Here is a 17,081-nt window from a genome sequence, read left to right as displayed (position 1 = left end):
TGTGTCCTCTTGATTTGAGCTTTACAGAATACTGTGCAAAAAAGTGATAGGGTGAAAGAACAGGCAAATCCCAAAGACTGCCTTGCAAATCTTCATTTTACAGATTTACTAAAACCAAACCAACTTTTTGCATATCATTTTTCCTTTTAAAAAAATGTTCACTTTGTCCTACCTCTGTAGCCTTATGGTAAGAAAGAACAATTACTCAGAGATGTAAAAATGTAAAAGTATATTTTGAAAGGACATTATCATGCAGTCATCTAATACATGCATGGTTAGGTATGTACTGTACATATAAGGTGCCAGTCCACTACATTATTCAGGGAAATCTAGCTATCTGAGGCTTTCTTCCCATTCTGTTTTACTGTGGTGTAAATAAAATACATACTGCATGGGCCTGATATATCAGTGCTTTTCATTACTTCTGTTCTTTTGGTTTTTTTCCTACTCCTTGAGTTCCATGAAGCAAACCAAACTTCCCTGTTCAAATAAAGAGAGTTAGAAGTTCCACTGATTATCGTCATTATTTTTGTCTGGCACCTAAAGATATGTAACAAAAGCACCAGGCAAGCCTCCCTGGGAAGAAGTCTCCCTGAGTGGGGAGCCACCACAGAAAAGGCCTGTTCTTGTGTTCCCACCCTCCAGACCTCTCATGGAGGCACACAAAGGGCCTCAGGTGATGACTGCAGGGTCTGTTGGTTCATATGGGGAGACTGAACATGCCCAAACTCTTGGTACAGTCGGTATTTGAATCCCAATCACTGAGTTGTCTGCTTATTTGGTTGGGTGAGACAGTCCAAAAGAACACAAGCTGTGCTACATTATTCCTTTCTTTTAAGAGGCCTAGTTTCACATCCATTCGCAAACCCAAACATCAGCCCAGAACATCCTTTGCATGTCTCTCAATTTCCCAGACTGTGGCATTGGAATTTGCTTCATCTCAAAAAGATTATACAGAAGAGCTCTTTGAGGTCAACTCATATCACTATACTGATAGATGAGAACACTGATAATACTCTCAAACACTTTCCTGAAGAGGTACTAAATTTCCCTATATATAGCATCTCAAAGGATGTTAAGTGAATGATTACAATATTTGACAGTAGAGACAAGTTCTAAAGTGAAAATCAGAAAAATGAATGAGTGCAAATTACACTTTATAGTAGCAACACTTCTTGAAGAATTAGCACAAGTATTCTTAGCTTGCACAATCACCATGAAGTAATAATCTGAATGCTCCATATTTGAAATACTCTAAAACTCATAATTCATGTGCTATAAGTGGCAGTCTGCTCCAGGAATTCTATCATTAGATTGAGGAAAGCATAAATGAAAATTAATAGATGTGTTACCTGACTGGCAACCTAGACAGCAGCAGATCTTCACATAGTGCCTACGCTTCATGAGAATTGGAAATTTCATATTCAAACTTACATTAATGAGAATCTGCATATCTCAATGTCGTCATCCTCAAAGACTATTATGAAAAACCTGAATATGAGGACAACATGATGGAGCTTTATCATCTAAAGTTTATATTTAGTTATATTCCTGGTAACTAGTTACTTGGCTGACTCCTTGACTTTCCACGTATATAGACAGCCTTCTTTGCCTCTTACACATTGGTGGACATTGGTGGAGTTTTTGCATACGCCTTGATGATCTATAGAGGCCTCGTGAGAGATATTTTATACAGCAAGCAGACTGCCTGCCTACCAACATCATTTCAAATGAATAACAGTGCATACCCTGGAATTGCCCAGGACAAAACAGGGCATCCAATTTCTTCACGTGAGAGCACGGTGACCATCTTGGGTGTCATGATCTTGTGTGACTTTGTACAAGTATCTCACCCTGAGAAAAGTATGTCTTTTGGGCTCCATAATCTCACATGGGAAGACACAAGTCCCAGTTTTGGGACTCAAGATGTTGGAGGATATGACCATGAAACACTACAAATGGAACCCCAAATACCAAACTAGTCTATGATCAATTATTCTTTTGCATAGGTCATGGAATAATCTTCAAACAGTTACATGCTTTTACGTTCTAAAGTTATTTTCCATCTAATAAAATGCAGATTATTTATCAGCACTTCATAAACCATTCAGTTTCCCTCCTTTACAAATTAGATTAGAAATTTATTTATAGTTGTAAGTACAGAAAAATGTATGTGTTACAAATAGCGCTTTGTTTTTAAAATGTGCATGGGAAACTACATTAATGGACACATTCAAATGCAAAGTTTCACCACTGACCATTACTGTGGAACAGAGAGATAGCCTCCTCATTCTGACTTTAAAATGCATGGTAATAAAAATTAGTTTTTCTAATCTCACAAAAACACTTACTTCTGTGGTATATATTTGATCATGCTTGATCAATTCATCACTGTGCAAAGTCCTCACAATGGCAAAGTCAGATGCAGCAGCTGCTCCTCTTTGACAGCTGTGGGGGGATGCATCTTCTCCTTGAGACTGGTCAATATCCAGACCTTCTTGTACCGATTCTTCATCTTTGGTGTTTGATACCTTTTTCTTTTTCTTCTGCTTCTTGGGTGCATGCTGCCCATCAGAATGTGCTTTCCTTTGTCTAAACTGTGCAAGCTGAACACAAAAGAAAATCCTGTTAGAGTGAAAGTTTTCTTCTTTATTGCAAATGACACTGATTAGTAATGCTCTGCATAAACCTTCAGAATCATTGCAGGTGAAAACAAAGCTCAATGTTATAATGCTCTACATACTACAGTAACTCTGGATAGAAAGTATGAAATCATCATCACAACTGCAATGTGTAATATGATCAGCACATCAACATGAAGCACGATCAGATGAATATATATAACTTGCAGACTTCACACTAGCAAGTGACATACCTACTTAGAAAAAACTAAAAACCAGTAAACTTGCATTTAAAAGCAGATTGAGCCTTTAAAGCATGTGATGTTCTTTTGCTTTGAACTCCCTTTCCACAAACTCACAGCTTTTATTAATCAACTTAGTAACATCCTATGAAGCCATTTTGTTAGTTTAAAATGCAACTTTTAAAAACAGGTCATAATGTTAAAATAATAAAGTCCCTCTTAATTCAGAGCATCAAAGGGAATCCCATAATAGTGTGACAGAAGGCAGCAAGAAATTGACCAGACACCCTACCTTGTAGCAAAACATGCCTATGAACATAAAGTCGCAGGTGAGTCAGACAAAGAACAGCTGAAAACCAATTAGTACGTAAGCTATTCAAATACTGTAAGTCAATACCTTTTGCACAGCTTAACACTTTTAATGAGATAGAAATGGATTTTCACAACTAAACCAATACAATACATTTTTCTGAGCAGGAACCAAATATAGGCTCTAGTAAGAGAATGACAAATTTCCTACTTTGCATTAAAAATTAAAAACCCCATGAACTATTCAACATCCGTTTTTGTTCCTTAAGAAGCCTTTCTTTGTGACAAACCTTGTTATTTTGTATGTAATAAAAGTACACAGAGAAGCAAACACCTACTTCATATACTAACAAATGCAAAAGTATTGCTCCTTTTGGAAAACAGATATCAAGAAACAATATTAGCAGATTATACAATACAAGAATGCTGTGCTCGTGATATTCACCAGTCCAGAAAGCCAGGCCTCCATTCAAGCTCTTCGCAACTCCCAACTGAATAAAAAAAAAGGATTCAGACTTTTGACAAAAAAAGATCCCAGTTGCTGTATGCTGGAACATGAGCTGTTTCTTCCAAATATCAGCCAATCTCAAACTAGCAGCAAATACCACTAGCAAAAGAGAAACAGTACTTGCAAATCAGCCACAGCACGTAGCTACTTTTGTCCTTCAAGTACAGATATTTCATTTCCCCAGCAGGACTTTGCAGTCTCTGAATCTCGATGAGACTGCTGACAACCAGGCATATGGCTCCTGCTCCTGCTCCACTCACAGAAGGACCTTGAGATTTGCTGAGCCAAAAATGTTCACCTACGTATTTAGCACTTGCCTCCCTCCTGCTCTCCTTTGGCTGCTTAATTAGCTTACCCAATTAACATAGCCTTTTCCACTTTTAAATTAGCAAACTTTTTTTTTTTAAAAAAAGGAAAGTAAATATTTAATTTGTATCCTAACAAAACAAAAAAATGCAACACCTCACATTGACTAGAGATTCTCCAACTATCCAATTAATTTGTTGCTATCCCCATCAAGTTCAGGTAAACAATAGAAAGCGCAAGAGCCTTATCTTCTTAGCAGAGGAAAGAATGGCTTTCAGCTCCATTAGCCTTCTACACAGCCCATATTGACATACAACACTTACTTAAAGCTGCAAATCTGCCCACTTACATGCATTAAAAAATCCTATGGATTACAGTGTGGTTTTTTGTCCATACAGAAATATATTCCGTAACTGCAATCAATGAACAGAAACAAAGGAGGGAGAAGGAGTGGCTTCTTACTCACTGAACACTTTGATGAGTGACCATAATGGGGGTTTTTTGGTCAGAAACTATAAAATTTTGAATGTGTGGCATTTGTTTCACACATCACATCTGAAAATATATTGTTTTGTAAATCAGTTTATCATTAAATGATGTATGAGCATGGTTATATGTATGTCAAAAAAGAACAGGGAAATGTATCATGTTGATGAAATATTCAGTGCTTGTCAACAAAGGAGATCCTGTAAAAGACCCTCCTCAACGATATTTCTCAAACGTTTACAGTGGCTGGGAGCCAGTGAACTGCACAACTAGTTCCATGTGCCCAAATGAGCTACAGGATTATGTTTCACAAACAGCAGTTCTTCATGCCACATGATAAACCATTTCTAAAACTGAGGGGATATGCAAGAGCAGTTTGCCATATGATGCAAAGGCCTGTGGCTTAAAGGGGGAGAAAGTGAAAAATCTGACTGGGCATGCCTAAAAAGCAAGCTTTTTGGACCCAAGACTACATGAACATCAATTTAACTACATCTTAACCGTTTAACTGAAAGAACTTAGTGGAACAGTAATATATTCCATTATGGAATAATATCAGAATCAAAAGACACTATGTATTTGATTTTAATTACACAACACTATTCAGACACTAAAGCGATTGTCAAATCTCCTATGAATCTTCATGCATTTAGATTGCATTCTGCTTTCTCAAGTCTCACCAGCTGAGTTTTAGTCAGAAGAAAAAAGTATAAACAACTAAAAATGCATGTATTACAATTTGTAGAGGAGTTGCATCGTTGGTACGAATTTCTAATATGAAAAGTGCAGGCAACTCTCCGTTTCCATGGGGGTTGTGTTCCAGGTCAACATGTGTGTCAGTGGAGTGCGCATAAGTCTGCTCCACCCCATTCCCTATCGCCCTTCTCTCATTCCTCCCTCTTTTGGGTTCAAAAGGACCCGCCTGTCAATGGTCATGAATCAACTGGACGTGCCTAAAATGATATTTCTTTTACTGATATTTTTTCTATATTACAGCACTATTCATGTGTTCTTAAATAGTTTCTCAGGTGGGGCTGCAGGACTTGCACACACTGGCCTCATCCTTCCACCCAACCCATCCCACGCTGAGCAGGAAGGTCTAGGAAGGTATTGTCAGTATGTTTAGCTGAATGCAGAGTCCTTGACTATCAGAAGCCTCGATCATGAAGCGTTCCTGATTGCAGGGAGGCCAGTAACAGTGTTCAGCCAAATACAGTTACAATCCCCCTTCAGATCTTTCTACTCAACAGAGGAAAGTCCAGGTTGGAGGGATGGTGTGTGTGACCTCACTGCCTTTCCACATATACAATTCAAGAGCATCTGAGTAGGAATTAAAATTTAAATGAATTCAGTGAAGCTAAATAGTATCCCAAAGAATAGCGTTACTTGGTCATATGTAGAGCAATCAATTTAATTCAGCCTTACGAATCGATTATTAATAATATTCCACAATGCATAAAGAGCAAATATCACCAAGACGTTAAAATGTTATTAGACTAAATATGAAAGGTGTTTGCAATGTGCTTGAATCAATACAAATAGTGATATATTGAATATAACGTGTCACAATTTATAACGTGGCACACACCAGGTTAATCAGAAATGTCACTAAGTATGCCAGCTTCTTGTCACAAGAAAAATTACTGACAGTCCTAGCACTGCTTGGGCAATTATTTCACTTCATGTCTGCTGTGAGGAACAGGTGCAAGTCCAGTTGGCACGACTCATCTGCTGGACATTTAACCACTTTAAGCCCCTGCCTGAGCAGCGTTCAGTTTCCATTCAGCATGGGGTTGATAATTTGCTTCCACAGCAACACAAACTATGTCTGTGTATACATTACTGGCTAGACCCGTTCATTTTCTCAATTCAGATCAAAGTTGGTTTGCAGAAAAACACATAAAAACGCAGTATTTTATGGGAAACAACAGGACAGATACTGGATAGATATGGATTGCGGCTAATGTTGTGTGGACCCTGCTTCCCAACGCAGCAGTGAGAGTTCAGTGGCAGCAGGTTAAATAGGAGTGTACACAACCTTATTCCTCAAATGCAAATGAGCAGGAGTAAATTGTTAGCCTGATAGCATGACGTATCTTTAAGCCAACGACAACAGAATTATTTATCAGCATCGGTGCTCATATAACCAAGTATCAATGATTTATCCAAGCACTGGATAATTGCCTTTGGCATCTAATGGGAAGAACAGGAAAAGGTCCTTCAGCTGCATTCTCTCCCCTTCTCCAGCCTCTTCCCCTTCCTCTGTATCTTATACAGTGGTACCTCGGGTTAAGTACTTAATTCGTTCTGGAGGTCCGTACTTAACCTGAAACTGTTCTTAACCTGAATCACCACTTTAGCTAATGGGGCCTCCTGCTGCTGCCGCGCCGCCGGAGCACGATTTCTGTTCTCATCCTGAAGCAAAGTTCTTAACCTGAAACACTATTTCTGGGTTAGCGGAGTCTGTAACCTGAAGCGTATGCAACCCGAGGTACCACTGTACTGGTGTTGCCAACACTCCCATCGGTAGGGTAGTATTTCTAGAGGATTACAAAAAAAAATATAACGCTGTAAGTTAGCTATTTTAAAGTCAATTAGCATTTTTTTAAAGTTTGGGCTCAATCTAGTTAGATTACTACATTCCCCATTATGCAGTTGCAGTTGTACTCCACTGCTGACAGGGAGAGTGAGGCCACATTTGCACATAATGCTGAACCATGGTTTGGTGCCATATGGGTGAGCCTGAACGAGCCTATGCAAAGCACCAGGCTCACACACTTCATCCACTGCTCCTTCCACACAGTTTGGAAGTTTACTTCCACTTTCACAAAATCCCAGCCTAGCATTACGTTCAAACCAGGGATAGTGTTTTAAAATGAACTGTGATAGATAAGCTTTGTAACATGCTTACTTCAAACCATGAATTACAAAGCTGGCTTGTTAAACAAACCCGTGCTTATTTTTAGCTATGTTCTCTGGTTCATATTGCTAGACTGGGATTCTATGAAAGTGAAACTAAACTCTGCCAAAGTCCTTCTCATATTCTGCCAAAGTCCTTCTCCTGTCTGTGTGCGAGGTGGGAGAAGTGCGGATTCACAGTTTAGTGTCATGTGCTATAATGGCCAGAGAGTCAACAGAAGGAAATGCCCTCACACAGAGCAGTGAAGAAGATGCAAAGGAGAAGTGTACTGGTTTAATTTCAACAGAGGTAAAAAATCAAAATCATGCTGCACCTAAAATGCCAGTATAAAATGAATCCTATATTGCAACCTAAAAATCTACAATTATGGACTTGAAAGGGGAACTCTAATTGAATTCTACAATGCAGGTATCACAAAATAAAAGTGAGCATCCCTAGCAATGCCCTAGCTAGCTAGACGTGAAGCAAAGCCTTTTCCGAAGATCACAAGAAGCTGCGTATACCTGGGAAAAGATGGTCCTGAATGCATGTCATTTTATTAGCAATTCAGTTCAGGCTCTCATGCAAGGTGAGTCTCCACTTCCTATTCCAGCAGAAGTATACAGAGATGTTGGAAGTGGTGAATCTTCATGGGTGTTAGGCAATGCTTGACTGGAAAACAGGCTGGTGTAGGGTTGCCATGTTTCAAGAGGTAAAAATCCGGGGATAAAACATTGTTGAGCTTTTTTAGAGCCACTGAGCCCAAGCAGCCCACACAAGAGCCTGAACCAGAACTGCCTGTCCGTGCACACACACAAAAAATTTAAACCCAAAATCTAAGATATTCACTTTAAAAGGTGAAATTCTCCCCGAATGGGCATGTAGGACCCCCAAAAGAGGACATGTCCAGGAGTTCCCGGACGTATGGCAACCCTAGGCTAGTGCTGTCCTGAGCTGCAATTAAAACTACAATTAAAACACTGTTCCTGGAGCAGTCTTTTTCTGCTAATAATAGATAAAATAATAGATAATTTTGAGAAATTATAAAATAAGGATTCAGCAGATATCATAGAAATTTGTTGCTAGAAACAAATGACTGGATTACTCTTTCGGTTATATAAAATGTTTCTCCCCCTTCCCAGGCAGTCTTATGATGTTTTGGCTTGGTACACCATGCCAAATCTGGAATTTAAACTCATATACTGTAATCTTCAACTACAAAGGGCCACGATAAAGTGTGTACACCATATTTTGGAAGGAGTTTATAAGAGGGTGACTTGGGTTCAGAAGGGGAAGAAAAATTAAATTGCTGAAATCCTCTTAATCCTGTTTTGTAGCATCTGAATACACTATGCCATGCATCTCTGCCACAGGTTTTCTGTTCTCTTGTAGACTAATCCAAATCCTTGAGAATCAGCAAAATATTCATTGGAGAAAATCCTTTTATTGTGAGGATAGAAGAGAATCCTAAGTGACTTAGCGTGCTTATCTGTCTAATTTATTATGTATTTTAGATTAAGGAGAAAGATGTACCACTTCATCACAGATTGGTGATGATACAATTGATGCATTTCTGTTCACTCCGAATATTCCTGCAATTTCTAACTAATTGGTTAATGAACCATGATTATTATTAATGCTGCTTTTTATGTGCTCAGTTCTCACAACTTTAAATAAATGAATAGAACAAACATTACATACAAAACTATGGTTTGGATATACAGACGTTCCATCTGTTGGAAGCTCCTCCAGAACAGGGTTGGGGAGCATATGGTCCTCCAGATGTTGCTGAACAACAACTCCCACCATTGGTCATGTAGGCTAGTGCTGAAGTGAGTTGGAGTACAACAACATCTGGGTGGCCAGACATTCCCTACCCCTGCAATATATGGATAGTATGGTTAGTATGGTAGCAAATTATGAAAATGCAGCTCACAAATTATTAGATTTATTCAACTGAGACCAAAGAAAATAGAGAATACCGGTAATCATAATCAAAGTCAGCTCGCCTTCTAAATACTGTAGTACCATTGCATGCATAAGTTGATTTTTTTAAAGAAACGACACAAAGCGTAGACATCTCTATGGACTGATGAATATCAATATGAGAAGGCCACAGGGCTTCCAGATTAACCAGTCATCCTGCATTCTAATTCCAGTTCTGGTCCGCAACTATAACTAAAAGCTGGGTGAGTGGGAGGATAGAAGTGGCTGGAAATGGAGAATGGAGGAACTGAGACAAAAGGGCACCTGCCCATTCATTCACCAGCCAGCACCATCCTGCTCACTTGCTCCAGGCAGTTTCTTGGCTTTGAAAGCTCTGCCCCTGTTAACATACATATCTGAAGCATTTTGTTGCAGTGTCCCATGTGAATAGACTAATAGCGAATTCAATTCTCCAACTTGGGGCAACCCTGAGATTTCAAAAGCACTTTTTAATATAGAAAAACTGCTAACTCCACAAAACCACCCAATAAAAACTGAGCATGCCCAGCTGGCACAAAATGCTGACTATTTTGGGTTGGGTGGAGAATGGAAAATTAAGAATGAAAATTGCATTTTCTCAACAATAGCAATCCATGCTTTGTTGTCAAGTGGAAGACCTACATGAGGAAGCCAGCCTCATGCCGAGACAGTAAACTTTATTCAACTATTTACAGGTAGGTAGCCGTGTTGGTCTGTCGTAGTCGAAACAAAATAAAAAAAATTCCTTCCAGCAGCACCTTAGAGACCAACTAAGTTTGTTTTTGGTATGAGCTTTCGTGTGCATGCACACTTCTTCAGGTATTCAACTATGTGTGTGAGCCACTTTAAAGACCTAAATAGTGGAAATGCAAGCTATAAATCTATTAAATACGAAGAAAAACAACAACAACAAACCTGGACACCTATTACAAAAATAGTTCCAGTTCACATAATTAAATAAGAATTTAAAATTACTAGTTAAACACAATTTGCTCCAACCAAAAACATATGGAAAGCCAGAGTCTACACCATCTGTGTTTTCCATATAGGAGCCAATTATAAACAAGCAAATGTATGCAAGAACTGCAACAGTTGCTGCAATCTCCAAGCAGTACATACCAATCACTCCGTACATATTAGATGACTGAAAAAGTCCAGACTTGATTTAAGACCTTGATTCCATTCAGTGATTTAAAGAATAAATCTATTAACTACTGTAAGAGACCAACAGTCTCAAAGGAACAGTTTTTGAATATGACATTGTTAATACTGACACTGTGTGATACAGATTTAACCTTAAACATCATGATGACAAAGTGTAAATTCTCCTAAATTCATTAAATGATCCCAATGTTTTAATTTGCACAGAAAAAAACCTTTATTTACAGGCATAATTAGTAGAAAGAATATCTTGGTGATGACATCTAAATTAGAATTTACATTGTACTGTTTTGTTTTAAATTAGTACCAACATATTTTAATACTGTATACTTTGTTGTTGCTCCTATGCATAAGATTAGCTCAAGACATTTAACTATTTTTGATGTAGTTACTAGGACAAAAATTAAGAAAAAGCAAGGTTAATTTTGTTTAAACAGTAATATGAAATAAAATCAGAAAGTTAAGAATAATTTCTTTGGCTGACCTGTGTACACTAACTCATTTATTTAAAGCATTTATAGCCCGTATTAGTATAAAATATTGAAGGCAGCAGGATTTGACAAAACAACACCCACTGAAGTAGAAATCTCTGTGTCTAAATGTGGGTTTTACTTATAAACCAACACAGGATTACTAGTCTCTTCCAATCTATGAGCACTAAAAAGAAATTACTGTAGAAGAGGATAGCTTAAGTGATTGGAAATAGGATATAGAGCTTTTCAGCTCTAGGTCACAGGTTTGTGTAAGCCACTGAAGATATGTCTTCAGACACATTCTTCATTCCTGGGATTCATCCACTGGGGAGATGTGTGTAAGGTACAATTTCTATGATCCAAAAATATTTTTTCACTACTGCATTTGCCATGGCAGAAGAAGGAACCTAGAAGTGTATAGAATTGCTCAACTGCAAAGTAATTCTATGACCTCTTACTTGGAAGTAAACCTTACTGAACACACCATGGGGCTCGTCTTAATCTGCACACGCTTGCACCTTCACTAATACAGACCTTCAAGTATAAAACAAACCATGGCTGCAAACCTCTTTTTTCTTTCTTTTTAGCATTATGAGAAAAAGCCTAGACTCCACTCAGACTCTCACAGTTCTCGCTCCCCTTTCCTTCTCCAGCAGGGCCACAATGAAGTCAGAAGTTAACACTCCCATTTTAAATTTACTGCAAGTTAATCATGTAATCTAAGGCCCAAGATGATTAATATTAACTACAGTTAGTGGAAACAATGAAGCTTTTAACTATGGTTTGGAGCTGGCTTCTTTCCACTAACCATAGTTAAGATTACCCACAGTTTGTCCAGGTTCAGACAGCATGGCAAGTTCAGGTTAATCAAAAACTGAAGCAAAATAATCTGAACTCATCCTTGCAGCTGTACTGGTGGGAAGGAAGACTCACACAAGGGGGAGAGAGAGGGAGACACACACACACACACACACACACAGAGAGAGAGAGAGAGAGAGAGAGAGAGAGAGAGAGAGAGAGAAGGCTCATTCTCACCAAACTAGGATTTAGTCCAAACCAGCTCACAGTTTATTACAAAAAATCAGACATTTATTTTTCCTGCACCTACCAGAAATATGCTTTCTAAGAAAATAGGAAGTTTACAACCAAGAAATTCTTGTATTTCTTTAGTGCACCAAACAACAGAGCAAGTGCTGTGATTTCAGCTATTACATTGGCTGTAGTTATTCACTACTACGATTCAGAGACATGCAAGCCCCTTTCTTTGTTCTACAAACAAGATTACTATTCACCGCCCCCTCCCCATTGGTATTGTTTGGAGATGTAGACCTCCCTATATGCCATATGCATAATAAGTCCAAACGCTTAATTAAAGCTGCCTATTCATTTCTTGGAATGTCACTGCTTCTGCAGAAGACTTGGCAGGGCTTGAATAATAAAGGTAACTGCTGGTGATGGTTTACCCAGTCAGCAGCTGGTTGTGCTAGACTCTTAACGCAGTGATCAGTGAAAGGGAGACACACCTATGCATGGGAATGAGGATTAGTACAGGAACAAAGGGGAGGAAGAAGACAGATGATCACTGCAGCCTTGCACTTGCCTTTACAGATGGCAAGGAACAGAAAATAAGAAAATACATTGATTTGGGAAATGAAAACCAGCTTAATAAATAGTCCATGAAATAAATAATCAGACTGTAAGGAGCAACTGCTGAATTCTAAGGTAGTAAAACTACGAGTGTGTGAATATATATTGGGGGGTGAAGATGGATTCTGGCCATTCTAGAAGTTAGCGAGCACAGAAAAACAACAATAAAAATAACTGATGAGGTCTCTTAATGGTGCAGTATGGCAAGAATATACACGAGGCTCTGCCATCAAGTTCATTCTTGCAAATATTCTATGGTTCTCTATTTCTCTGTAACCAAATAGAAAGGGGAAGGACCCACAGACACCATTATACAGACAAAAGAGTGTAGAAATTCTCAGGTTCGGCTTGGTTCTGCACAGTGATCACTTAGATCATTGTATCCTGAACACAGCTGAACTGTCCCAAAGTTCCTCATAATGCATACCTCTTTATCAAGTACAAGTTTGCAATCTGTCAGACGCAGCAACAAAATTTACCACGCACAGATCTGTCAGGGCAGAAGGAAGCCCTGCAGCTCACCTATAATCTCTTTCAAGAGTCCACATCACTCCCCAGAAAGGTGGAAGAACATGTGACATCCAGTAATCCTGCTAGATTGACCTTACAATACTGTCTCCTACAGGAAGAATTTGGAAATCTTGTCTAACCTTTTCTACTTGTGATCCTACATAAGACACACAATGCAAATATGGTTCAGCCAAAGTCTTTAATGCTGCAATCTCGCACTCACTCGCCTAAGGCAGTGGGGCTTACTTCGATAGGACTGTGTTGTAAGGGGATGTGTTTTTACACATTTCTTACACAGCAATCATCTGTGATCACAATATATGCTGTCAGGATACTTTATGAAGACAGATCTGCTGCTTCATTAGGCCAGTCAAGAAAGAAAATCTGCCCGAAATTGGACATTAGTAACAGCTGATTTGATGGAAGAGTGGTATTCCAGATTTAGTTGGTGGCCCTTATGGAAAAACTTACTTGTCAATTGGGGGGCGGGGGGGCAAGTCCAAGGAGAAAAAGAGTGGCTGAGGAAACTCAGCCAGATGGGCGGGGTATAAATAATAATAATTATTATTATTATTTCATGTGAAATGCTTTTGTTGTTTTAGTCAAAGAGCATGATTGGCTTCCTCCAGCAACTCATGGGGCTTTATGGAGAGATATTATAGGTTAATTTCCCCCCTTCTCTTTATGCTTGGCTAGCTGATTACTTCTTATGATGGTTCCCCAATTGCTTTGTGTTGTGTTTATATGTTCATGTGTTATGGCGTGTATCTTTGCGGGAGATCTTTTGCAGTCTACTTGCTTTGTTCTAAACATGCATAGCCACTTTAAGGAGCTTTGTATGCATTCATTCAAATGAGTGGCAAGATGCGTTGAAGCCCTTATGATGACTTCTTGTAAGAAGCAAGTAAATGATCACCAGAATGTGCTGCTTGCCACATTATATATGACAGGTGTGGGTAGGAGACTGAGAAGCAAGCTTCTATCTTTGCTGTACATTGGGGAAACAAGGTGGAGCAGAAGGAGAAACTGGGTGCTTGCTATCCACCTCTCCTCCAGTGTTGATGCCAAGAAAGGATGGATCTAGGAGGGACAAAGGATGAGTCAAGACAGGCTTTATCTAAGCCTCCCTGCCAGAGCTGGAAGAGCTCTGGAGCAGCCTTCCTCAACCTGGTGTCCTCCAGATATAGTTGGGAGTCAGCCCCAGCCAATGGCTAATGATAGGGATGATGGGAGATGTAGTCCAAAACAACTGGGGGGCATTAGGGCTATCACAATCTCCTCACCCATTTGCCTCTCTATTCTCCTACAGAAAATGAAAATAGGGCATGGAGAATACAGAAAATAATACTTTGGAGAACTTCTCTATCAGCTTCTTCCTCCAACCTGAATTTAAATAAAAAGCTTGCCTGACTTTCAAAACAGAATAGGAATTTGATGTGTAAGTTAAACACAAGTAAAAGATCAGGCGAGGAGAGGAATCCTGATCAATAGTTCCAAGGAGGTTTGCTTGTTGCAGACCCTATCCCTTTGTATCTACTGATCTGGGGAGGGGTGAGTATTTTAAATTAGTTGATTTTAAATGATTTTTATTGCTGCTTAATCTCTTGGTTTAGTGTATTTTACCTAGATAGTTATGATTTGTTTTCAACTTTTTGTGGTCCATTTTGAAAGTTTTGGCCAAAGAACAATTAATTCATTTCTTAGATTAATAAACAAATATGTTCTTTATACTCAGCGGTGTCAAATGGAGTTTCGTGTTCACCATTGATGGGGTCTCTAGATTATGTACTCTATATCAAAACTACTGCAAATGTTAACATTATCCAAATCTATTTTCTCTCCAAATTCTGTTATTTGGGATAAATTGTTCACTTTGGCCTTTCACAGATTAAGAGCTGGCCTTTCACAGATTAATTGGTAGCCTGATTTACAGCGTGACAGACTAGCTCTATTGTGCTACATTATTTATAAGCATGGTGTGAAGGCAATTTGAGTTGCGTATCTGTTTAATGCAAATTGGTTACCCATTAGCACCAAAAAACCCTATCTATCATGGTGCTAAGGATACAATAAAAATGACACTTATTCCACTTTTTAATGCACATCTCCAGATTTTAAGAAGAAGTGAGGTTTAAAATTCAAATCCTTGCAGCCCAAGAGCTCATTAACAGAACTTCGGCAAGTCATTATGTTTCTAGCCCTAACACAAGCGGTCAGAATAAACCAAACACGTCTCCTCCTTTTTATGTATTTTTACATTATGATAAATAGTGATGTACTTATTGCAAGGATAAAAAGTATCTTGTTTTAGAGCACTATGCAAGTCAAAAACATTATAAAGATCAAACTAGCAAGCACTTTACACATAGAAACGTCCCTTTTCAGCTATAACTAATGAAAGCTGCAGAAAAAACCCTAAGGGTTGATTATTATTTCAAATGTCACTTATTCGCTGAGTTTATTTATCCCACCACCAAACATGACACAGGCTAGATTCCAGCCATCTACTGCAGTTGAACCATCAGAGAAATCAGGTGTACAAATGTAAGCTCCACACCACTTCTTTACACGCATGAGGGGTAGAGGTAGTGATCGCTGCACAAATGACCGATAGCTGGTTTCACATGTGGGGAACATGCATGAAGTCTTAGTTTATCTTCTTCGATTTTGGACTCTACTGCTTTTCGTCTACAACGTTTTCAAGTATGTGTGCGTGCCTCTTTCTTTATTGTACTTCTGATTTAATATCACTAGGCCTCCGGAATATGCATTCGAAAAGCGAGATCTAAACACCTGCAGCAATTAATTCAAGCCAAGCCAAGCCAAGCCTGGGACGTCCCTTCCTCCCCTTGGACCAGCTGATCCGGCACGAGAAGAGCCACACACAGCCCTTCCTCGTTGGCACCTGTGGCATTTTCCAGGCATGTGGCCGCTTCTGTCCAGCAACAGCTGTCACGAGCCAATCGCATTACTACACATACAAATAGGAAGGAGGCTCCTCCGAGCTGGGTCCTGCATTTTCAAGAAGGGGAGGGTGGGTTAAAAAATAAAAATAAAAAAGCAAGAGCAAACCCGCGGCGATCGACGCCGCGCAGGGCGCGCGCACATACACAAAGAAAAGCGGCAAACAAAGAAAAACGCAGCTCGGGAAGGATGCCAGGGCCCGCCTCGGAGGCGCACGATTCTCCCCCGGAGGAGCTTTAATATTCCGCTCAGTCCGCAACGCATGACAGCCAGCAGAGGGGCGGGCCCGGCAAGCTTCACCTCCTCTCACCCGTTAAATCCAGCCCGGAGGCGGCCGCGCATTTCCCCCGACGGCAGCCCCCCGGGGTCGGACTTGGCCCGCGGCTGCCCAGCGCCTTCCCGCCCCTTCTCACCTTCGCTTTACCGGCCTCCAGCTTCTTCTGCCTCTCCTCGTCCTCCATGGCCCCTGCGCGGAGAGACAACAGCGTTACTGCGCGCCAGGCGGAAAGGCCAAGGGGGCCGCTCGCCCCCCAGGCGCCCAAAGGGGACGGCTCCCCTCTGCGGCTCCTCCTCCCCGGTTCCTCTGGCACCCGGGACGCGCTCAGGGCGCTACGGGGACCGGGGACTCCGTGGCGGATCCACCGGCGCCGCCATCTTCATCTCCACGTAAACATGCGGCCGGGGAAAGTGACGTCCGCGCCGCCGCCGCCGCCGCCTCCTTCTCCGCCTCCTCCTTCCCACCGAGCTGCCAGAAAGCGACCCCCTCGAGGGAGTTGCTTCTCCCGCGACGTCGCGCGTCCCAGGGCGGGAGGTGGTTGCCATAGTGCAGGCTTCCCGACTCTTGGCCCTTTCGCAAGCCGTTAGGGTTTCTTTCTGAGTTAAAGAGCTCAGTTCCGCGGAAGCGACTGGTTGGAAGCTGCCGCTAAGACGCCTGTTGGATCTTGTAGATGTGGGCGTCTATGGACATGCACAGAGTGCGTTGAATGCCCC

The 17,081-nt window shown here is 40.4% G+C and overlaps 1 protein-coding gene across 13 annotated transcripts in view; it reads right to left on the bottom strand.

Moving 5' to 3' along the window:
* Positions 1–16,876, bottom strand: part of AKAP9 (A-kinase anchoring protein 9) — a 100,799-nt gene extending 83,923 nt beyond the window's left edge. For 4 of the 13 annotated variants that reach the window (XM_028750218.2, XM_028750222.2, XM_028750220.2 and 1 more), the window contains exons 1-2: positions 16,505–16,871; positions 2,352–2,606 (exon numbers count right to left, since the gene is read on the bottom strand). In XM_028750218.2, the coding sequence (XP_028606051.2) occupies positions 2,352–2,606; positions 16,505–16,552 (303 nt within the window). In that variant the 5' untranslated portion in view covers positions 16,553–16,871. Of the gene's footprint in view, positions 1–2,351; positions 2,607–3,617; positions 3,738–16,504 lie in introns of those variants that run through there. The other 9 variants (XM_077936929.1, XM_028750228.2, XM_028750227.2 and 6 more) reach the window with 6 other exon arrangements.
* Between the last annotated feature and the right edge of the window lie 205 nt (positions 16,877–17,081).

Source organism: Podarcis muralis, chromosome 12, assembly GCF_964188315.1.
Source record: "Podarcis muralis chromosome 12, rPodMur119.hap1.1, whole genome shotgun sequence".
Lineage (NCBI taxonomy): Eukaryota > Metazoa > Chordata > Lepidosauria > Squamata > Lacertidae > Podarcis > Podarcis muralis.
Note: the sequence above shows the minus strand (reverse complement) of the source record. Positions and strands in the feature narration are given on the sequence as shown.